Here is a 23,737-nt window from a genome sequence, read left to right on the forward strand (position 1 = left end):
TTTCTATTAATTCAAGCCTCAGTTTTTTGCTTCTCTAAAAAAGGACACAACAGGGAAAAAAAAGCTAAAATGGCCAAAGGCCAAACTCTGTGGCTTATGATGCCACAGTACACGAAGAGGCTGTGGACTGAAACAATCTGTTTATGGACAGAAAAGGTTTTAATCTGCCTTTATTGTAATGTGTATTTGCGTTTTATGTGCAGATCCGTTGGCTGTTTTCTCTCAGCCTCGTGGTCCACCGCTGCTTCATGAACATAACATAAAGTCTGCAGCGTAATCCCATCCTTCACGTTAGCTGACCCCGGATGACCTTAAGGGATGAAAGCTTTTTATCACCCTCGTTCAGGCACAGCGATCGTTTCAGACTTAACAAAGGGCTGACATGCGGTCTTGTGAGTAAAGTCATCATATTTATTGCTGTTTTCTACGAAGGAGGGGGCTTTCTTCCAGCCAGAAAGTGAGCCATCAATACAAAGTTACACACACAGAGAAACACTCATATCATTATACTTCTACCCAGAACACCCCTGACATAATTCACGCGTGTGTAGTCATGACAATGGCTCCTTTCATATCTAGTGATGACCTTCAGAAATCTAAAACAAGCGCAGCGATTTAAAATACAGCATCAATGAATGTAACTATCACTTTGTTGTCCTGCAGATGACAGAAACACATGAAGAGAGGCTGAGAGATTAGCAAGCACTTCTGCTAAGTTAATCTGCATCCTGTGCTGTTCATTCATAATGATAACAGGATAAGATGATGCAACATAAGGCAAACACTGCAGTTTTAATAGCACTACAGTGTTTGTGTCATCTTTTTGTTGTGCTTCAAATTAAAGGTATAATGTAAGAATAATAATGATGGAGTAACTTTTCCAAATTAAGGACAATTACATACTGTGGCTTTAACTCATATTTCATTACAGCGAGATTTTCAGAAAAACCTTATTACTGGATATAAACGTGTGAAGTACTTCAGTGCTGTAAAATGAAGCCCCGAGGTCAGTTCCACTCCTTTATTTTAAAACCATAAACCTTACTGGTGTATCAGACTGTCAATGCTCAGGCTTGCTCAACAAGAAGTGTCAGTTTGCGAGAACTCTCTGAGGGCAGCTTTCTCTGATCAGCCATCAGAGTACAGCACACCACAGCCACCTTTCTCATCATAACAGCTGCTCTGTCTGCGGCACATTGAGCCCCACTCCATATTGTTTACTGCCTGCAGATCAGGGAATTTGGTTTCAGCCAAATTGGTTTATTTTTATTTATTTATTTTTTTACATAAAATAATTTTAAAATAGATACAGTATTTGAATATGTTCAAGCTGTCGTCCCAGTATGTTGACATAAAAATCTAGTGTTGACACCATGGTTGCAGCCTTGACTTATTATCTCACTAATTAAAAACCAGACGCTTCTTCTTTGGCTCCACAGATCGAGCTGTAAACTGTTCTCTACCTGTGAAACTGGTCCGCCACTGCCAACACTACCAACCACTACCAACACTGTAAATGTACAGCTCAGCCTCAGCTGCTCATACCGCTCCAGCTTCTTCAGTGAGTGCACAGGCATCCTGCTGGGTGCTGAACGAGCAGCAGAAGTGTAGCAGCTGAACTCTCTTTCAATTCTCATTTCCTTGCATCATGAAACCATGGCGGTTTCGTTGAGATGTGCATGTTTTTTTTCTCTGTCATAAAAGTAACTCATTGAGTGAATGGGGCCTTGCTGTCTTGGCCTTTAAACAGTTAAAGAGAAAGAAAATGATAATAAATATGGCGATGAAGAAGTAAGCACATATTGACATTGTAGCCGCATGCCTCTCGGGGATGCCGCTGCCTGTCGGAGCACCTCTTTGATCCAGACTGAAATATCTCAACAGCCATTGCATTGTCTTGAAATTTTGCTCAGACATTCAGGGTCCCCAGAGGATAAATCCAACTCATTGCAGAGACCACCTGAAGCTCCCTCCTGCGCCATATTGTGCATTCCCCCTCCATGTTGTGCATTCCTACGTATAAAACTAAAGACATGCCCTTAGTTGTTGAGAACTATTTAGCAAACCTGCTTGACATCAGCATGTTAGCTTTGACCTCGTTTGGATCTTAGTCCACATGCTGACAGGTGTTCCAGTGTGGGAGCCAACCAGGTAATTAGCTTTGCACAAACCCACAGTGCTACTCTGAACATGTGGTATGATGATAATATTAATATTTACTGTACTGAAGTATACCAGACTGCTATGACAACCTAATTTCCCCTCGGGGATGAATAAAGTCATCTATCTATCTATCTATCTATCTATCTATCTATCTATCTATCTATCTATCTATCTATCTATCGATCTATCTAATACCTCTCATGGTTTTTCAATGGGAGGTGGCAGGTACCTAAATAATTAAGTGAGATATGGTGTCATCAGCCATAGAAAGTATACATGTACTAACTGAATTAACCTGAGCGCTGGTTGCCTTTCACTGCTCTCAGGTTTTCTGTGCTGCCCTGCTGATGAGATGGAGGCCATTAGCAGCAATCGATAAGTGTGCAACTCAGACCGCTCTCGCTGATTTCCCGCAGAGAGGAAATAACTGCTGAGGGCAGGTAATATCTCAGACATTTTGCACAATGAGGACGCAGGGCCGCGTTCACGTCCAGGAGCACAGTGACATGTGACACAGTCCTGAGATACTCTTCATCCTTCAACCAGGGAGAGTTTTCAAGAGCAACTATAAAGGATATGAACTGGAAGAAACAGGATTTGTGCAAGAATCAAACACTCTCTCTCTCACACACACACACAGATTCTGGCTTGGGAAAATACCTCCTGTTCACCACTGTGCGATTTCTGTGATGATGTCCTTGATGTACCTGAAACACTGTGGGTGGATATCATACCAGGCGCCGGGGCAACTCAGGACAGAGACATGGGTGGTGGTGGTCTCTTCTTTCTAACGTACACTTGCATGAATTCGATCCCAATGGGTGAGCCAGTGCAGCTTTCCAAAGAAAAACAGAAAGGGCTTAGACTGTTGTGTGCAGACACCTTGTGCAGTATACATTTCTGACTGTGCGTTCTTTATGTGAGTGCGAGGAGAGTGTCCTCACTGTTTGTAGGAAACATTAGATGATCTAATTCTGCCACTGAAGGTCTTCATCAGCTTTTCCATCACAAATACATCCCTCATGATGCCTGCATATTGTTTAAGTCTCAGCAGATTGGTTTTCAAGAGGCTTTTTTTTTTACTGTCATTTCAGCTGGTTACAGTAACATATACCAGTTATTAGTCATGTCCTTTTTACTGGCAACCAATCAAGTGGATCAGTAGTAAATGTGACAGCAGACAGAGGAGAGAGAGAGACAGACAGGAAAGGCAGAAGATCACATGCAGCACAGGGCTGTGGTGAGAACTCAGACATCCACACTGTGCCCAGTGTGATGGTGGGGCAGCCCCCAGTTTAAGATTTTGACTCATACCATTTAAGAGTGAGGTTTCGGCTCAAGTTTGCCGCCAGGCATTTTACCACATACTTTTAACTGCTGGAATGGTAACCTAAACCACAGCGATTCTGTGCACGGCGTAACAATTACCAAACTTGCATCATCCAGGAAAGAAAAGAGGCTGATTAGCTTTAGATCCTGTAACATAACCAGTGGAAAGAAGAAATTTTACCTCAGTGTCCATACGAAAACAGGCCATCTGCATGTCTGAGTTGTGTTCATTTCAACAGCTCCATATTTCTGGAGGATATGTTAAATTACTTTCACTTATTTACAAGATAACAGTCTTGACATCAGTCAAATAATTCAACTACAAATGGCACATGGTGTTTAGCAGCTCAGTAGTAACTTGGATATTCACAGTACTTTTCGTGCTGTAATATTCCAACACGGATCCAATTAAACCATCTGTTGGTGCTATATTATTCTATAAGATAGTACCGTATCATTATTTTACTATTATTGTTGTTATTATTGTTAGGTTGCTGCAGCAAGTGATGAGTAAGAAACATTTTACTACTGTATACTTTTAGGAAGTTTAATCTCAGATTGTAGCTCGTAAAATGATCATAAAATTTACGAGAAAGACCAAAACTGCCAATGGAAGTTTTAGAAAGTGATATTTTTCACAGAAGTGAAGTAAATTACAGGTATAATGTAGTAAAAGCAAACAATAAAGTACAAATACCTTAAATTTCATTTAATGCTTTAAATATTTGATTAGTACATTTACTATGCAAAGGCTATTATCTATTACTAATAGATGAATAAATAACTCTCTGCCTGTGTAGGCCTACATGTAACTTCTGATTTTACTTCGGGTTTACCGGCAGTTTAATGATCGACTACCAGTCAGGTCATGTATTCAAATTTGCTCTGACGGCATTTTAACAAATATTCGTCGAATCAAATAGATCATTTGTCACATTAATTATCAAATGTTTACTGACACAACAGACTGGAATCATAGTGAAATAAACTGCACGGCCAAAATGTAAGGGAATAATTCTCTGTTTTTTCTTGCTACTTCTTCCTGGTCTACGCTGAAACCCACGTTCATTTTTAGGTTTTTTTTTTTTTTTTTTTTTTTTGCAATACAGCTGCGAGGATGCGCGGGCGGATGACGCGCAAAGTGCCCACTTTGAATGAAACCTCGTTTTTTACGTGTTAAAATCCAACGTACGGTTTGTGATCCCATATGAAAAGCATGTACGAAAATAAATCAGCGCAATGTCCATAAAAATAAACAACAAGGAAAAGGAAACTAACGTTTATCAACAGAGGCACATTGCATTCCGCCGTGAGCCAGCCCACTTTTTTCCTTGTAGTAGTGGAGCGTACCAAGTAGACACGACAAGGTGGTAACAGATAAAAACAAAAACGCTAAATTCTCCCTAAATCGTAATTTTGGAAAGATCTATAATATTCAGTGTGGTATAGTAGAGATTTCCAACCCGTAAAAGGTGAGACCCAGCGTGGATAATAGTGGGGAAATGATCCATCTTGGAACCGTCGAAGGAGGAGCACCCCTCTTTTAAAGTCTGGCCAGGCGGTGAAGAAGCCACAGCGCTGGGTCTGTAGAGTCGCACACACCGCACCGGTCGGGCAGGTTTTCCTTCAAGCTGGTGGAAATGTCTTCCCCGTGTATGTGCTCTCATAATTTCATTCCTTGAGACTCATCATTTCAAAAAAGGACGACTATTATTTCACACGGGTGAGTACCCATCCCCGGCGGGGTTTATCAGGCTAATGCCGATGGCATGATGTGTGTGATTGAGGTACCAGCGCCCAGGATGTGGCTGGCCAAGTGAATGATGAAACACTTCACATGGATGTCATACAGGCCGGGCTGGAGGATGGACATTCATTCATGCTGGTTCCTCAGAGAACAAATTGCTCCAATGTAGAACAACGAGCCACCACCACATGCGACTTTGTTGGTTTTAGGCGTCTTTTTCTTTTTTAATCATTTGCTCCATCTGCATTTTTGTCATTGACTCATCATTCCTGAGTCACGTGCAGACGGGAAAAAGAAAAGAAAAAAAGAAGACGTTTTGTGTCGTTTCATCCTCAGCCTAAACACAAGCTGATTTTTGGTTTTTTAAATGATTTTCGATGGCATTTCATTTCCTCCATCAGAACTGCAGTTACTCAGCATCAGTGGTCCCTTTGGCTGCTGTGTTGCGTTCACGGGCTTATGAAACGGCGGCCTTTGCCTCATACAAACCAAGCTAATCTGGAAACGGTAACGGGAATCTGTTAATCACTTAATCCTCTGGCTGGTGAGGAGCGGGAGGCTTGTTGTGTTTGTGCAGCATGGGCGCGCCAGAATAGCTCCGGGATATTTTGCGGAGGCGGCGAGTTTTAGGGAAATATTTAAGGTCAGGAATAAGACCATGGCGCCCTAGGATGCTGAAATTAGAGGAGAGGGATGCTGCGTACCTCAGCCCGCCTTGGGGTGGATGGTCTCCACCCTTTACCCGCCCCCGGTGATATATATACTAAAACTCGTGGTTTAAATGTAAATTAATAACAGAAAAGAAGAGAAAAAATATTTGATGTTCGAGTACTGATACCTCGAGCCTTTTAGAGAAACAGCGCACGTCTGCTCATATTCGTGTTATCATTTTTTTGGAAAATTGATATCCTCTCTGAGGTCTTTCTGTGTTTGGGTTCTTATGCAAATAGCCTCCTCCTTTCCATTATTCAGGAGGCTGGAAAGTGATATCTCGACCTGTCACAGTCACCGTCCACACCCGGACCATTGTTCCCAGGCCTTTTTTCCAGCACAGCGACTTACAATAACATGATCCTCATTCATAGATTTTGCTGCCGCCGCCAACCATGTGATTTACCTGTGAGAAATAACTCTGCATCACAGGGAAAAAGCAACGATTCTGCAATAATGGGAATTATTTTCTTTGAATGAGTCTATCATGTATGGGATTATAATCAGACCGATTTAATGTTTGGGTGATTCAGTTAAGTTACTATCGAATTAATTCATGAGCTTTTTTGTTTGTTTTGGGGTGTTTGGGTTTTAATTTTCCATGTCAGAGCTTTTGGCGGGAGCTAATTTAACGTGTTTTCTCAATGAAAAAGCAGTGATGCAATCTCTCTCTGAGTTTTCACTTGTGTTGACTGTCTACTCACTGCAGCATTTCCTCTTTTGTCTCACAGACATTTGGTGATAATGAAGAAATAAAACCACTTCCTGATCTCTTAGTCCTTCTCAACGTGTCTCAAACCCACTGAAAGACTCCCCTCAGGCTCCCAGCTTTGCACAAAGTTCAAACAGTGACTTTCCACAGACGCTGGCTTTGCCCTTCCAGCCTGCCAACCAAAAAGACGTTCCACCCCTCGCTCTTGTTTGCTTTATCAAATGCCCAAAAACAGCAAGGCCGTCAAGAGAGAGCTTGACGACGATGTCACAGAGTCTGTCAAAGACCTGCTTTCCAACGAGGACGCCTGTGATGATTCCTTCAAGAAGACCTCGCTGATCGTCAACAACCATGGAGGGGAAGGGAAAGAGCATGATGTGGAGGAAGGGGGCTCAGATGGTGAAGAGGAGGAGCGCCCAGCCTGGAACAGCAAGCTCCAGTACATCCTGGCCCAGGTTGGCTTTTCTGTAGGCTTGGGCAACGTCTGGAGGTTCCCCTACCTGTGCCAGAAGAACGGAGGTGGTGAGTTTCTGTCATCAGTCCTCTTGAAGGTTTACTGTGAGAAACCACACACACACACACATTATGAGTGGGCAATATGGAAAAATACATGAGTTAAAGGTGCAGTAGGTGACTCACCAATCAGCCATGACCGATAGCTGATTGGTGAGTCACAAGACTTGGGATCTGATTGGTTGATTCCCATTCCCAAGTCGTTTGGGCTGGGCCATTGACAGTCATCCGTGTTCCTCTGGAACTGCTGACACACAGGGCAATAGAAGATAAAGCTTTTTTTCTCTTTGTACTGTGCAAAACACATAATTATCCACAGAGACTCGGGTGATCTCAATATGTCCTCTGGGGTGTTGTGAGTCCATTGAAAGTCTCGAGTGATGACTGTGCTTTATTGTAGCCCAAGGTTAATAGTAAGTATTAAGTAGTAAGTAATAAGTCCTGTAAGCACTGTAAACAGATTTTGCCTGGCAAAGCCCAGCAAGTTAAAGCAACAAGCACACCAAAAGGGAAGATATCTACGTTAGCAACACAGAAACATGCCAGGAATTGGATTTCCATATTCTCAGATACCAGAAGTACCATCTTCCTTTTTTACTTTCTTCAGTAAAAAAGGAAGTGAATGTGGGTCCAAATTTTGCAAAATGATTGTGTAGCCATTGTGATAACACTGCATTTACGATGTGCTGTGCAGGTGCAGGCTAAAATTCAGCCAAGATCAGATCAGCCAAACAAAAGTCACAATGTACCATCACGATTAATCCTGAAATGCAGCTCTGAGTAAGATGGAGTCCATCCCAGAGCTTCAGGAAGTGACATATCAGGCGTGATCGGTGTGAGGTCGGTGTGCAGTCCCCAACAAACAACAGCTAAGCCAAATGCGCAACCTCATCCCACTGCTGTCAGCATGCAGCAAATCATCCCGTGAGCAGTTCTGGTGCTCATGATTGTAGTCTAGAAATAACAGCATTTGACCCTGTTGCAATCAGAACTACATTTCCCACAATGCCCTGATATGTGCGTGTGCTCCCTGCGTCCGCGGAGGGTTAGGAGGTGGACTCGCTGCAGGGTGTCTGTGTGTAGGTGCACTGGGAAGGTGACAGTGTGGCACACTTCCCACCTGGAGATTATGTAAAGCCACTGAATGACTCAAGGAAGCTGATTAAATGAAACCGTCTCAGACTGGTTTTCCAGACAGGATCGAAGCTCTTAATCCGAACCGAGTTTGCTCGTATAGCCTGTTATCGTTGTGCCTGTGAGGTTTACTGAAACTTTGCTAGCTTTGCCTTTTCACAACACTCTATATTGTTATCATAGTATAATTACAAATTTAGGAACATTTTTAGTGTTGTGTATAGAGTTGGCTACTATAACATTGTTGAGATGAGGAGTGTTCACCACCAAATGCCACTAAATCCTACACACTGCACCTTTAGCTAAATGCATTATTACAAGTTTTACATATTTGTGTGATTTTGTCTGTGGTTAAGTTTCACCACAATGAACAACAGTTTGGTCATTTTGTATGTGATTTTGCATACGTCTGACATATACATACTGACATATCCTGAAATACGAGCCACATCGTCCATATTGCCCAGCCTCAGTATGCAGCTGTGATTTTTGAAGGTGAATGTAAAGCTGCCTTGGTTTACGCGTTGTGTGTTATCACTGTGCGTTCAGTGATGTCAGGTGGGGTTTGCCATTTCATTTACTTCAAGGGGAAAATTACTATTAGCAACGACAGAAATAAGAGAAGGGTTTGAAAGATCAACTGTGTGTGTGTTTGTGTGTGTGAATCATCATCATCTTACAAGTGTGTTCTTGTTTGTAATTTGCATAAGATCCATCTGTTAGTATCTGTTACTGTGTGTGTGTGTGTGTGTGTGTGTGTGTCCAGTATGGGGGGGGTTCAGGTCTAATCACGAACTCGCTCTAGATCCTGTCATGTTTTCAGGTCTGTTTTAAACAGCTCTGGTCATCCTGCTGTGTTCAAATAATTAGATTAAAATGGGACACGTGTGTGTGTGTGTGTGTAGCCTGTTTTATCGTCGTCTTTTATCTACCCACAGCAGGAACCTACATGCGTATCACTTGTCGTGTATGTTCATACATGTGTTTGTACGTCAGCGCCTTTCATCTACTTACTATAAATTTCCTGTCATGGCTGTGTGGAGAACTGAGGAGGCCTTTTGTTCTGCGAGTGCTGCAGTGGATGTCGGTTAACCGGACATTTATTTTCTCCATCAGTTGGTTAAAACATTTATTTTGTGCAGGACACTGAGTTTCCTTTCAAGAAAAATCTAATATCCTCACATTTTAATCAGAAATGTAAGACATTTGTGCTTACTGAAGTAACCGATCAGTCAGCCAATTGTTTCAGTGGTAATAAAAAAATCTTTAACAAGGATTACGGCTAACTTGAGCAAAGTTAGCAGCAACCTAAACTGTGCTGTAGAGTTAAAGTTCTTTTGTCCATGTCACTGATGGTTCAGTAGTGTCAAATCTTACACTGAATATACTTAGACACATAAACTGAATATGAAATTTTTCCACATTTGAATGATAGTTAGAATTTTGTCAAAATAACCTTAGTGATCCTGATTTCCCGTGCCTTCATCAGGTAAAACTTTTTTTGTCCATTTGTCCACTTGTTTGGTTTATGACCAAACACCTGAAAATCTGATGACACGTTCCATTATCCTCAGCTGCGCTTGAGTTTAGTGCTAATTAGCAAATGTTAGCATCCAAACTTGCTACACCAAAATGGTAAACAGTATACCAAACATCAACATGTTAGCATACTGATTAGCATTTAGCTCACAGCACTGCGGAGCCCACTGGACAGACGGCCCATACGCTGATACTGATATATCCCAATACAACTTTAATCGGCCAATAATACTGGCTGAGCGATATGCTGGTCAGGCTCTGCTGCAGTGACCTATGTGCTCTCAGGTTTGCCCTTAACGCCGTCACACTTTGGTTCACACTTTGCTCTAGTGCTACCTCAGACAGGAAGAAGGAGAGGAAGTGGCCCTTCTTTCATTTGATTTTGGAAGGAACTCTCTAAAAGGGCACCATTTACAGCCTTCGTTCCGACCAATGACGAGGAATAAGTTAGCATTTTTAATGACCATGTGGTGGTCTGAGGTGGTCCGAGAATGCATCAGGGAATTCCCTGCAACCCTTTCAAGTCAAAAACTGGTCATAAACCTCTGGGCATCATCATGCATTTTGTTTCCCAGCTCATTTCTCCTCCGTTCCGTGATAAAGTCACTCAAATAATATTCAAGGCTGTGTTGATATGGTGAATCATTTTTCGTTCCAGATACAGGTATGCCAATTATCCACACCCCTTTCGCTGTTCATGTGGTGCTGCCAAAACAAACGTGGAAATGTGACATGTCTGGACTGGATAAACCAACTTCTTCTCCTTCATGTACTGTGAGCGAGCAGAACTGGGGAACTATTTTAAGAAAAGATGAAATGCACTCTGATCAGGCTGTTTGCTTTCTCAAAGTGCCATCAAAGTGTTCGAATGTCCAAGGGAGACTGTCAAGGGTTTTAAAAGACAATGGAAACCAAAGGGGGTTTTGATGCTGACTGATGTCTAAACCCCCTCCCAGAATGAACTGTGCACCCCCTGAACCAGAATTAGATGTTTTAATATTAGAAACCAGTTAGTATACTGTACATAACACACACACACACGCTTAAAACAACATAACATTTACAGCTTCCTGTCCGTTGTGGCCACTCCCATCCAAGCCAAACCTGTGAGAGGCAGCAGTACTCAGGAAAAAGATGTGAATGAACATCCTGGAATAATAAACTGTGTTGAAACAGGGATGGAGCTAATCCTGAAAACAATACGCCCATGACGGACGTTCTGATGCTGTCATCAATGAGTCATGGTAAACATGACAGTAGTGTGTGTTAACATTCAGTGTTGTGGTTCAGCCTGTGGGTAAAAGCAGAAACAGAAAAAAGGGGGTTTCAGGTACGTTTCTGTGTTTTCATGACACAGTCGGCTGGTTTTTCCATCAGTGAAATGATGCAATGGTTTCTCACAAGCGCACACACACACACACACACACACACACGAGTACTTTAATTTCATATAAGGACAGGAAACCCCCCCACACACACTGCATCAGGCATACCTTACTCTCACACATAAAAGGCATTTTATTTTGAATTCTGCTGCCACCTAACTCATCTAAGCACCAGCCATTTGTCCTAAACAAAGACTTTTAGGTTCACTTCCAACCATCATGTGCCTGGCAGTCGCCCTGCTCACGAGTACTCTGACGGTCACAAGAAGAGATGTGCCTGCCTGTGTTTTATTGCACCACACTATTACAGCCTTCTTAATGTTAGTCGTTCACCCTGAGGTCTTAATTCCAGAGAGGAACGCCATCTTTGCAGTGTGCCTTAAAGTAATCCCACTGTAATTTAGATAATTTTAGACTTCAGTATCTTTCCTGGTTTCCAGAATTGTTTGATTGCACCCCACACCACGGGGGGAGCGTATTAGGTGGAGACACACGGATGCAGCTCAGCAGATGTGTGTATGGTAATTTGAGCGTGTGTGTTAGGGAAATAATGAGACAGATACCATTAAAGCGGCTGCTCTGTGTTTTCATGTGCTTTTAGGCAAACGAGTCACCAGTCTGCAAGACGTTTACTTAAAGTTTGGGAGGCTGCTGAGTTTGTGCGTGTGTGTTTGTATATACCATGTGGCAGATAAAGAGATGAAAAAAAAGATGGTGTGTGAGTGTGTGTGTGTGTGTGTGTGGTACGATGTGCTCATGGGCTGTTTTCAGGAAATAAAATGGTGTCACCTCGCAGCCATCTCACTTGCTGTTTTCCTTTAACCTGCTGTCTGTATCATTCTGACTGGCAGGAGCGTACCTGGTGCCCTATCTCATCCTGCTCGTATTGATCGGCATCCCGCTGTTCTTCTTGGAGCTGGCAGTGGGACAGCGCATCCGCAGGGGCAGCATCGGGGTGTGGAACTACATCAGCCCTCGGCTGGGGGGCATCGGCTTCGCCAGCTGCGTGGTGAGTCTGACACTGTGCCCTTTATTGTCTGCATCAAGAATAGTAAATAATCATTATGCATTATGCAACAGTAACATTTCAAAATAAAAGACAACGTTTACAGAATTTTCTCTCATGAAAAACATTTGAGACTGCAAATAAACAATGCAACATTCAACAACAAGTAAATGCAATTCCTTGCAAGCGGAAATCACTTAATGGCATCTCTGGTTGAATACAGGAAGTGATGTAATTTAAGCTCCCAGCTGCAGCAGCACTACCTGTTTGTACACTAACCATTCAAGGATATCTAAATAAGGCAAAAAGGGAAGAGATAGTTCTTCAGTATTCTTCAGTATTCAGGGGTTCTTTGTGACACCTGACCCAGAAAATGCAGAGTGATGTTGCTGATGTTGCTGAATGATGGCATGATTTGGACAGTTTTTGGATTTGTGCGTCTCACGTTGACTCGCCTCTCTTGCCTGTAGGTGTGCTTCTTCGTGGCTCTCTACTACAACGTCATCATCAGCTGGAGCCTCTTCTATTTCTCCCAGTCCTTCCAGCAGCCTTTGCCATGGCATGAGTGTCCACTCGTCAAGAACGACACCAATAACTGTAAGGCACGATCAGACATATGAAGATTCCCGACCCTGTTCACCGCCACCACCTGCAGTCTAACTTTACTCACATGACAAACTGGAACTTCTACCGTTTTGTCCATAGATGTGGAGCCAGAGTGTGAGAAGAGCTCGGCCACCACGTACTTCTGGTATCGCAAGGCCCTGGACATCTCTGACAGCATCTCTGAGGGTGGAGGACTCAACTGGAGGATGACCTTGTGTTTGTTTGCTGCCTGGCTTATGGTTTGCCTCGCCATGATCAAGGGAATCCAGTCTTCTGGGAAGGTAAGGAGGATGTGGTTCTCTGTTAGCATTTTTTTGCTAGCTTCTGCAGCCCTCACTTCTGCACAGCTTCAGGTTTCCGCTAGCTAAACTAACTGGAGGAAAGGAAGGGAATGAGGCAGAGGAGGAGCCGGTTTGTCAGAGCAAGAGAGGACGAGAACAGAGAAACAGGCTTACTACAGCGGTCCTGCAGTGCTGGCAGTTTGGCCCACATAAATACAGCTCTCCCGGGAAAATAGGAAACGAGGACACAAACAAAAGGCCACTTATTGCCAAGTGTTTTGGAAAATCCTCTCTCACATACTCACTTTTTTATTGATGCCTGGTCTAAAGGGACTGCCGAGCGACCACTCTAATGTGACTTGACAAATTTTTATAATGATTCAGCGTCAGATATGACCTTAGGAGCTCGTGTGATCTTGTGTGGGATTTATTTTATCTTAGTGTAACAAAGCTGACAGTAGCGTGACCAGCTTCCGGAAGGATCAGACCACTGGTTAAAGGTTGGCGCTTGCTTGCAAACTCACCCGGCTCCTCCTATGTTTTTTACAGGTGATCCGTATCACTCGGCACTTTCTCATATCATATGACAGGCATTAGTTGGTGTACTTCCAAGGTCACAGTCAAGCTTGTGCTAATTGGAAAAATGGTCACACTTTATAATCTTCTCCACAATAAGCTTTGATGAAGTCTTTGATTTTGCTATTATCCCCCTTTTTTTTGTCAGCCCTGGCTGTGTTACGACAAAGTGTGGGGTCAAAAGCAAAGCGATATATTTCAGTGATCACATTTCTTCTTTCGGTCTCACAGGATTTAAACAAACTCAGTGAAAAGTGTGTTTGTAACAATGTCAGAATCAAAGATTTAATTCCCAGCTCTGCAGCTCTGTTGGGCTTTTTTCCGCTTTTAACTCATTAGCTTAGTTTTAAAGAATAATTACTTTATGGTTCAGTCTCAGCTTGCATACAACAACTGCTTATTTTAGTGTTTACTCATCTCCTAATGGCCAAGAATATATGCAGCTGAAAGTCTTCAGGTAATTAAACACTGAGTCAAACAACACTTTAGGTGAAAGTAAAACTAGACTTGACCTGACTTGACTAGACTGTAAGCTTTTTTTGTGATGGTGTGGGAAACATGGCTGTCACCAGCTGAATGAGTATTCCCACCTCTGATCCAGACATTGTCCTTAGCTCAGGTCTTGTCGTATCTGCTGTCTCGCTGTGTGCTTGGCTCCACCGAGCCCTCGTCTTTTACACTGCATGCATCACAACAGGCACAGACAAAACAAGATGGATGCTCTCTACAGAGGTGCCACAGAGGTTTCACAGTGCCAGACATCTCATTTCCTGTCTGTCACACGCTGCTGCCAGGCAAGAAATGTCGCCACAATCAATGTGATGGTCACCATCACAACTTCTGCTCTCCTGGAGAGGTCTTATTAGCATAGCATATTAGCATGTTCAAGTTCTTGCACTGACATCATGAAAAATGCTAACTGCTAACACAAAAGATGGAGACATAAGCCCTTATTTCTGTCAACAGCCACACACTTGCTGGTTAGTTGTACAGTTTGAGCCGGATGGTCAACTACCTGGTGTGTCTGGATGGCCTTTTGAGTTGGCCGGAGTAGAAACTGGCCCTCGAAGGAGCCAGCTCGAAGCGTCTTTGAAGTGTGATCAGCACTGTGTGGCACAAAAGAATATTAATGCCCTCTCCACCCGTGTTCACAAAAGCCTTTTCCAAGGAATATCCCTACAGCGATCTGCATTTCCCTCCCGTCTGTGTGTGCGTGTGGGTGGGCGTGAAAGGGATCAGACAGTTTTGGTTACCATGGTTATACGCGCTCTTTTGGCTTGGCTTGATTGTCAAGAGTGTGGCTGAAGGAGGCAGGAGGGCGACTTGTGACGGGGGGAGAGAAGGGGCTTGTCATGGAAGAATGCTGAAATTCATTGAAAATATCTGATAGTTACAGCTTTCCATCAAATAATAACTTTGGTAATATTTCATATGTAAAATAACATTTAGATTGCTGACACATTGCGTATGAAGATCTCAACAATTATCTGTGATCATGGAAAAACGTAACTTTTTGATTCAGTTTACAGAGATGCAGTGCAACATGACTTTTGCAAGAAGCACATGCAATCTGGCATGGCACATAAACTTAAATAATGAAAGTCTGAGGATGGAAAGGAGCAGATATCTGCTTATCACACAAACTAGCAGCCTATTTGGCTTTGTGCTGATCAAGGCCAGCACTGTGTTCTTAAACAAGAGCACAACTGACAAGAGCTGCGGCTGAGAAAAGTAAAAACCAGGGACCACTGCTCTTATTTATATACTTTGTTCGGTTCATTGAAAAAAAAAAAAAAAAAAGAAGTAATTTCCAGGCTGTGATGTACCGTTTCACAATTAATATACAGCCATCTGTGCTTTCATCCAGAAAACAAGTTTTAAAACATTTGTTTGTGTGAACTTTACAGCGTTACAGAGCGTTACAGAAATACAAAGACCGAACTTGAGTCCTGCTTAAGCGCAGCCACCTCTTCCCCTGTAAGACGAGACATTCCACTACACAGCTCCACATGGACCACCATGTAGGAGACGCAGTGTCTCTGAATCACCAACTGTGCTCATGACTCAACCCAAAACCATCTCCCAGCATCCACCCACACCCCCACTGGCAGCTCTGTAAACCGACGTGTCACAGTGCAGCGGCTGAGCGAGGCCTCTCAGTCTTTAAGGATCACCTCGTCCACACAGAGAAAAGGAGGGCCCCCCACCCCCCGTCTCATTAGTACCATGGTTGGACAAAGGCTTCTTGCACAGGCTCAGCAGCAGCCAGCTGTGGCCTGGTACCTTGCTGAGTTACACAACTTTCATCACTACTTGAAAATGTATTGCCAAAGATAAGTGGGAGAAAAGTTTAAAAATGTGATTAAAACATCTTTAACTTCTCCTTTTGGATGTTCCCTGTCAGAGGTCACCTCTAAGGGTCATCTGTTTCCATCTGATAAAATAGCATCAACATGAGAGTTGCTCAAGTTTCACCCCCTTTTTTTGCACAACTTGGTGTTACTGTCAAATTATCATGATCAAGGCTGCATAGATACTCAGTCAGTAAGGACACCGCATTTATTTTTAGTTTTCTAAAGAGACACGCTATGTCAGACAGGAACTAAACTTTTTTTTGGAACGTTTCTCAGTAGTCTACAAACCCTTTAGAAGTGTGTTAGACTTGGTAAACACATTTGTGATTGTTGGAAACACATTTTGTCCTTACAGCTTATAACTTTGGCTCCAATTACTGCTTTGTTGATGAGTGCATGGCTCCTAACTGCTCCACATTGTCCAAGTTTGCCCGGAGGTATAAGGCATTATGAGACATGCGGAGTGACTTTAGTGACGCTGGCTGTGTCTCAAAGTTTGGTGGTTTAACAGAATGTTTCATTTGCTTGCAGGTGATGTACTTCAGTTCCTTGTTCCCCTACGTTGTGTTGATTTGCTTCCTGGTGCGGGCTCTGCTCCTGAAGGGCTCTGTGGACGGAATTCGACACATGTTCACACCAAAGGTAAACCATGTAATCCACATTTTAAGACAGCGTTTCCTGTCAAATTCAGAACATTCAGGGCTGTCTGAAGTCAGAGGAAGCCACCAAGAAATGAGTCATTGTGAGATATTTAGCCATAGGAGGGATATGTTGATTGCAGGACTTATTCTTGCTTTCAGAGAGCAGAAAAAAGCAAAAGAAAACCAATTATATTTTGTCATAGCCCAAGGTGGCATCTTCAGGTATGTTGTTTTGTCTAACAAAACCCTAAAGATGGTCAGTTCACTATCATGGATCAAATCCTCACATTTAAAAGCTTGCCACCGTTTGTTAGAAATGTAGAAACACTCACATTTCCCGTGTTTGATCCCACGCTGAACATTTGGAGTGCACATCAATGTTTGACTGAATCCACTCAACGCTCGAGAAAAGGTGTCTGAACTCAAAATTACATCCGCGCTCTAATTGGCCGGCTCCTCGGCAGCAACAGGCCAATGGCACCTCAGGCTGAAAAATCATATCACCATGGAAACAGGAGTTACTGAGGCTTTATGTAACCGACCAGCCGAAGACGTTCATTCATGGCAGCCTGTCTGGCTCGTGTGTCTGCTCAGTCTCGTCGGCTGACATCTTAGGACTTCAAGCGACATGTTTTTCAGTCCACCATCTTCTGTGTACCTGCAGACATCAAAGTCCTCGTGTGGGTTCTGCTTTGTCCTCAGTGCAGTGTGAGAATACTGGAACAAGAAACAACCGCATAGAAGCTGTCAAGATGAGACAGAAATAAATATTTAGATGTTAATTACTGGAAATAAAGTGAAATTTCTCTTGTAGTCAGGTGAAGCACAGAACACACACACACACAGAGACTTTAAAACACAATCAAATGTCTGAAGTACATAACAAAGATGTGTACCCAAAGATATCCTCAAAACCCCCCAAATAAATCAGTTATAAAACGTTAACAGCCTTATCCATTTTACAACAATATAAAAACAAAAGAACTTTGCAGAATGTTAACTCAAGGCACACGTTTTGCTTTTTCTTCACTTTCAAACACATCTCACAGTCCGGGACGTATGTGTCAACATTTCTGGAGGTTAAGTCAAGTAGTGCAAATGCACATCCTGTCATGTAGCAGAACCCCCACATTTGAGAAGCTGGAACCAGCAAATGAATTGAAAGTTAGATTTTTCAAATTTCAGACTTTCTGTCGATTGACTCAGCTAATCCAGCAATTAACAAAAAGCTAATCTACACATGCATACATTTTCTTTTCCCTGTAAAGCACCTTTTAACCTTGTAATTTATTAAAGTTCATTACATAACCTCTGCATTCATTTTACATTTTGCTCTCCAAGATACCAATAAATCATCTCGTGCACAAAACATACATTACAAAATATGATCCTCTCGGACTTTGGGGCAGCGTAAAGTTTGGATTTTATTGTTCATTTTATCATACCGGATCATGTAGTGTAGTGTTCACGAGTAAACCCTAAATGTAGACTGTGTTAGCAAACTGCATGTGTCGTGTTTTCAGCTGGAGATCATGCTGGAGGCCAAGGTGTGGCGTGAGGCAGCCACGCAGGTGTTCTTCGCCCTGGGCCTCGGCTTTGGCGGCGTCATCGCCTTCTCCAGCTACAACAAGCGGGACAACAACTGCCACTTCGATGCCGTCTTGGTGTCTTTTATCAATTTCTTCACCTCCGTATTGGCCACCCTCGTGGTGTTTGCAGTGATGGGCTTCAAAGCCAACATAATGAACAGCAAGTGTATCGCATTGTGAGTAAAAGCTTCCGCTGACATTTAGGTTTAGACTGCAGACTGTGTTACCTGTAGACCATCAGAGAGCTCATCTTCAAGTTCCTGTGGCTTTGTTCTCTCTCTTTAGGTGCTGTATAGGCAGAGAAACAGTTGAGAAAAAACATGTTATCATAGAAGCACAGAAACTAGAAACAGCTGTAGGTGTGTACATGTTGGACCTCTCATGCTGAAGAGCAATACTCAGCATTTAAATACTGGGATGTTTTATTTTTAGTCTTTCCAAAACCACAACCTCAGGAACACGGTTGTAATGAACGTATTAAATGTTGTTTATCTGCTCTAGCATGAGCTGACATTAGCTGACTGGCATACATGACAGTCATAAGGCTTAAATTGTTAAATTAACAAGGATACATACTATGTAGGGTTACAGGTTACATTAAAAACTAACTCAAAAAACGAGATTTTTCTTGATGAGTCACAAGAAAACCTTAAAAAGTCAGCTAAGTTAGCTACAGCTGATTAAATTTGCATGCGACAGAAAAATCAATTGTGGTTCATAGAAACGAGAGGCCTGCCTTTGCCTACATCTGGCTAAAATCTGGCTTAAAGGTCACAAATCTGATACAGTTTTCACTGTAAAATGCGTATGTACAAACTGGACATGCATAGCAACAGCAAGAGGGGTCGGATTTCCTAACCAAGAATCTGAATTCCCGACTGTGTGATGTTTAACTATAAATAAACGTCTCTCTGTTCTTTTAGGAACACTAACAGGATTGTAGAATTGGTGGGAAACGGCACTGTGGTGATCCCCAACTACATTAACCTCACTCAGGTGGGTCAGGTCAGTGCTGAGGACTACTATCAGATGATAGGGCACATCACACAGACCACGGGGAAAGAGGTCCAGGAACTGGGACTGCAGTCCTGCAGCATCGAGGAAGAACTCGATAAGGTACGTGAAAACGAAAACAAGAAAGGTTTCTACCATTCTGTGAATATCAGGCTAGCAGCCGGTTAGCTTAGCGCAGATACATGAAGCTTACCTGACTCTGCTCAGAGGTAAGAAAATCTGTGGTTAGACCGTGGCGGCTTTGTGCCAGATTATTTCTTGGCTGGGTGTGGTGACTGCCTGGAGTTTTTTCAGTCAGCTAAGCTAGTCAACAGCTTCTGGTAGCTTCATACTCTACAGCCATTCAAGAGGACTCGATCTTGGGATGAAATAAAGGCTCTTCTCCTTCTTCTTCTTCTTGTCTCCCCCTAACAGGCTGTCCAAGGCACAGGCTTGGCCTTCATTGCCTTCACAGAGGCCATGACCCACTTCCCAGCCTCGCCTTTCTGGTCCGTCATGTTCTTCCTCATGCTGGTTAACCTCGGCCTGGGCAGCATGTTCGGCACCATCGAGGGCATCCTCACTCCGCTCATAGACACTTTCAAAGTCCGCAAGGAATTTCTAACAGGTTAGAGAGAATTCATCGCAGCTCTCCTTTTAGGTCATGGAAGGATCAGATATGTAACATCCGTAATATCCAAATATAAACATTCATTCAAAAGTACATTCAATCACATTTTACTACTCTTAATACCTACAAAAAGTCAAAACAAACAGCTTTTTGTGTCCAAGCCTGCAGTTTGAAGTTGCTTTGTTGTGGTCTGTATAAGGATTGTGATCCTGTGGGTCGTGCAGGTCCCAACAGGACAACAGGATGGAGCAAAAAATGGGCGGATGCAGGATTGCGAAAAGTCATGTGCAGTTTAGCTTAACCCCTAAATCTATGGAATCTCAAGCAACTCCAGTCGGAGAACAGACTCTCCAAAGTCTTCTTTATAAATGCATGTGTCGTCTAATAGTAATTTACATATATTCATATTTATAAATTTGCCACTACACAGTCAGCATTAAGCAATATTTACTACTGGACTTGTGGTCATCGTATATTTCCATTTGCTTGATAGATATTTGTGAAGTTAGTCTAAGACACTCTAACCTGCCATTCAGTCTCATCCCACCTTTACGCTACATTTAAAGAGGAAAAGCAATACGAGTACCTAAAACTGAGCTGTCCCCTCATATAGAGAGAAGTAGATCTAAATAAAGAAAGAAATATTTCAGAAAATGATTACCTCCACCAGTGACAACAACATAACAGGTTTGATGAATGATAATGACTCAGTGGCTGCTACAGATATGGGCCATCCTGCTCATCATTTGACTTTTCAAACGGGTCTCGCCCTGCTTAAACACTCTACATTTTAGCTTGCGTCTTCTCGAGTCTTCTTGTGGAGTTTGGTTGTTGTTGAGGGTGGAGTCATTCATTCATTCAAACACCACCACACCTACTGTATTTACAAGTCATGAAGGTGTTTGCTGCTTCCAAATTAAACATACATGTGTGCATGTGTTGCCCAGAGCTTAATATTTTAGCTTAATATTTTGGAACACCGACAGTCGTTCCTCATGTAACAACCTCCTCCTTTCCTGCAGTGGGATGCTGCATGTTGGCCTTCTCCATTGGCCTCCTGTTTGTTCAGCGCTCAGGGAACTACTTTGTGACCATGTTCGACGACTACTCGGCTACTTTACCTCTGCTCATCGTGGTCATACTGGAGAACGTGGCAATCGCTTGGTTCTACGGGATCGATAAGTAAATACACAATGCTATCATCAGTATATAGACTTAACCTTTTATGAACTGCACATCACTGTAAAAATAAGGAGATTGTACCTCACGCACGTGGAAAATGTCATTAAGTCAAGTTTATAAGTAAAATACTTAAACCAAACATAGGGATATATAAACTTTGAAATATACAGTATTTTCATTATTTGGACAAAGGGGAAATAAACTGCAGTACAACAGTTGCATTCTGCATTTTTGGCTGCTCTGTTTCAAATACTTTTGTCAAAGAAAAATTTAAAGTTATATAATTATTCATGTATATTTTTATACAGAATTTTTATTTTCCTCATTCTGCACTTGTGGTTTTGCAGCTTTTGTTCCTTTATTTTTATAAGAACAAGCTGTTTCTGAGAGTCGTGCTGTTTCCTGTGAAACGCCACCATTTCCAAAGACCGTTATTTTTTCTGAATGTGTACATTGTTTGAATTAAATGATTTCAAAGGAGCAGCATGCACTGGCCATCAGGTGTATGAGGCAGAAACATGAAACTATTGTGAATTCTTTACCACAAACATCTGATCTCACCCCCTCCACCCACAGATTCTTTGAAGACCTGAAGGACATGCTGGGCTTTACGCCGTACCGTTTCTACTACTACATGTGGAAGTACATCACGCCCATCCTGCTGCTGGTCCTCCTGGGCAGCAGTTTGATTGAGCTGATCAAGACGCCGCCCAGCTACAGTGCCTGGATACAGGAAGAGGTGAGTAAACGTCTCCGGCTCGTTCCTCCTGGGACCAGGGATCAATGGGGGTGGAAGTTCTCCCACTTCTTAAAAACCTGGAACAAGTTAAAAGCAAATTAAAGGGTTCAAAGTAAATGAGGCAGTAGCTAAAAACTGGGGGGAAAAGCAAAGTTTTTACTGATAAACACATGTTCAGGGCGTCTTTTAACCCTCAGACAATCAACAGGATGTGTGGTCTACCACAGAGACATTCAAGCACCTGTTTGATCACATCAAGAGAGAACTGGTCATTTTAAAACTTCACTCAGTGGAGCAAAGGTCAGCTGGGACAAAGTGTCCCCACATGTGCTCCTTAATTTGTCCAGAGAGGCTGAGATTTCTCAGCTCACTGAAACACCTAATTGAGTTCACCCAAGTTCACCTGCAGCCCTGAGAAGGACTCACCTTACCTGAGAGAGCACAATGATTAGTCATTGTTTTTCTTGGAAGTGCAGACTCTGGATGAATTAATGTAGACACCTGAAATGAAGTTGATGAGAGCAGGGATGCAGCTAACAAAAATGCAAAGTGACACCTTCATATGGTTTGTTTTGTCCCACCAAAACTCTACTAGATATTTACTTTATAATAAGAAGGTAAGGCAGGAAACCCTGAGAAAAGCCCTTTCGGAGGCTTCAACTCCTCAATGTTTGGCATCTCAATAAATGAATTTATTAATAGTGTCAGCATTTGGTGAGCACAGCCTTTTCTCATTTCTAATGTGATCTTTTATAACAGAAGCCTGAGATAGAGACTGCTCCTGCTTAAAATCATCAAAAATTAATAGACTTACATAATATTAGCCTTGAGGGAAAGCAGCATACGTACCATGTGACAGTAAATCACATATATTTAATGAATGTGGTTGTTGTTTAGGTAGCCATCTGGTGGACAAAGTGATCACGAGACGTGGGTGGCTTTCCAGGCCAGAGAGCCTGGCTTTAAACGCTAAGCTGGACGTGACCTTTCAGCTTTTCACACCAGATACCAACTTGCTGTTTCTTTCCCATCTGTCTTCCAGGCCACAGAGAAGGACTTACGCTTCCCTGCATGGGGCATCATAGTCTGCATCTCCCTGGTGGTGATGGCCATCATGCCGGTGCCCGTGGTCTTTGGCCTGCGCTACTTCAACATCATCGACGAGAACGCCAGCAGCCTTTCCACCGTCTCCTACAAAAAGGGCCGCATCATCAAGGAGATCCCTCGGCCGGGTGAGGACGATGATACCAGCCTGATCCACGGCAAGTCGCCCAGCGAGGCGCCCTCGCCGATGCCCGGCAACAGCATCTACCGCAAGCAGAGCGGCAGCGGCGGCGGTCCTGATGCTGACACCGCACCCAACGGCCGTTATGGTATTGGTTACTTGATGGCCGACATGCCGGATATCCCCGAGTCGGACTTGTAGACTGACTGTATTGTAAGCCCTGCCCGGCCATACCGGCTGGCCACTCCTCCCCTCTACCCTTCTGTGTGCATTTAGTTTGTCATAACTTTCATGCTAATTTCACTTGTACTGTATATTCTTTCTAGATACTGTAGCTCCTCTCTTATTTGTCATCTCTGAACCTTATATGACTGTCTAACTGTAAAAAAAAACAAAAAAATGGCGTGGGAATAAACGTCACCCTTGTCTAACCTTTTTGCTCGGCTGCGTCCCAAACTGACCTCCAGCTCCTTTGCGTCCTCCTTGCAGATGCTGTGAGACAGATTCGGTGTAAGCAATAAGGTGGACACTCCACCAGGCCTACTTGAATAAGAGTCTGCAGAGAGGAGTCTGCAAAGGAGCCAGTTAGAGGGTCAGGAGGTCATCTTGGGATTGCATCTGCGCCTCAAGCCTGCTTCGAGCCCTGCTGTTAAATGAAAAAAAGACCCCTAACTGCTGAGA

General features: G+C 43.0%; 1 protein-coding gene across 1 annotated transcript; it reads left to right on the top strand.

Moving 5' to 3' along the window:
- Positions 1-5,051: 5,051 nt before the first annotated feature.
- Positions 5,052-23,711, top strand: slc6a15 (solute carrier family 6 member 15). Its single transcript, XM_046394636.1, has 12 exons — positions 5,052-5,215; positions 6,682-7,184; positions 12,085-12,242; positions 12,710-12,836; positions 12,945-13,126; positions 16,588-16,698; positions 18,221-18,462; positions 19,210-19,402; positions 19,715-19,907; positions 20,933-21,092; positions 21,669-21,831; positions 22,874-23,711. The coding sequence occupies exons 2-12, from the start codon at positions 6,884-6,886 to the stop codon at positions 23,255-23,257; spliced, it is 2,214 nt and encodes a 737-aa protein (XP_046250592.1). The 5' UTR covers positions 5,052-5,215; positions 6,682-6,883; the 3' UTR covers positions 23,258-23,711.
- Positions 23,712-23,737: the final 26 nt, after the last annotated feature.

This window comes from Scatophagus argus, chromosome 7 (assembly GCF_020382885.2).
Source record: "Scatophagus argus isolate fScaArg1 chromosome 7, fScaArg1.pri, whole genome shotgun sequence".
NCBI classification, from domain to species: domain Eukaryota; kingdom Metazoa; phylum Chordata; class Actinopteri; family Scatophagidae; genus Scatophagus; species Scatophagus argus.

Excerpts from the sequence above, each read along its gene's own strand:
- slc6a15 (XM_046394636.1), top strand. The coding sequence starts at position 6,884 with ATGCCCAAAAACAGCAAGGCCGTCAAGAGAGAGCTTGACGACGATGTC. Across the intron at positions 7,185-12,084 it reads GTGCCAGAAGAACGGAGGTG|GAGCGTACCTGGTGCCCTAT; the intron begins GTGAGTTTCTGT and ends TCTGACTGGCAG. Across the intron at positions 12,837-12,944 it reads CAAGAACGACACCAATAACT|ATGTGGAGCCAGAGTGTGAG; the intron begins GTAAGGCACGAT and ends TTTTGTCCATAG.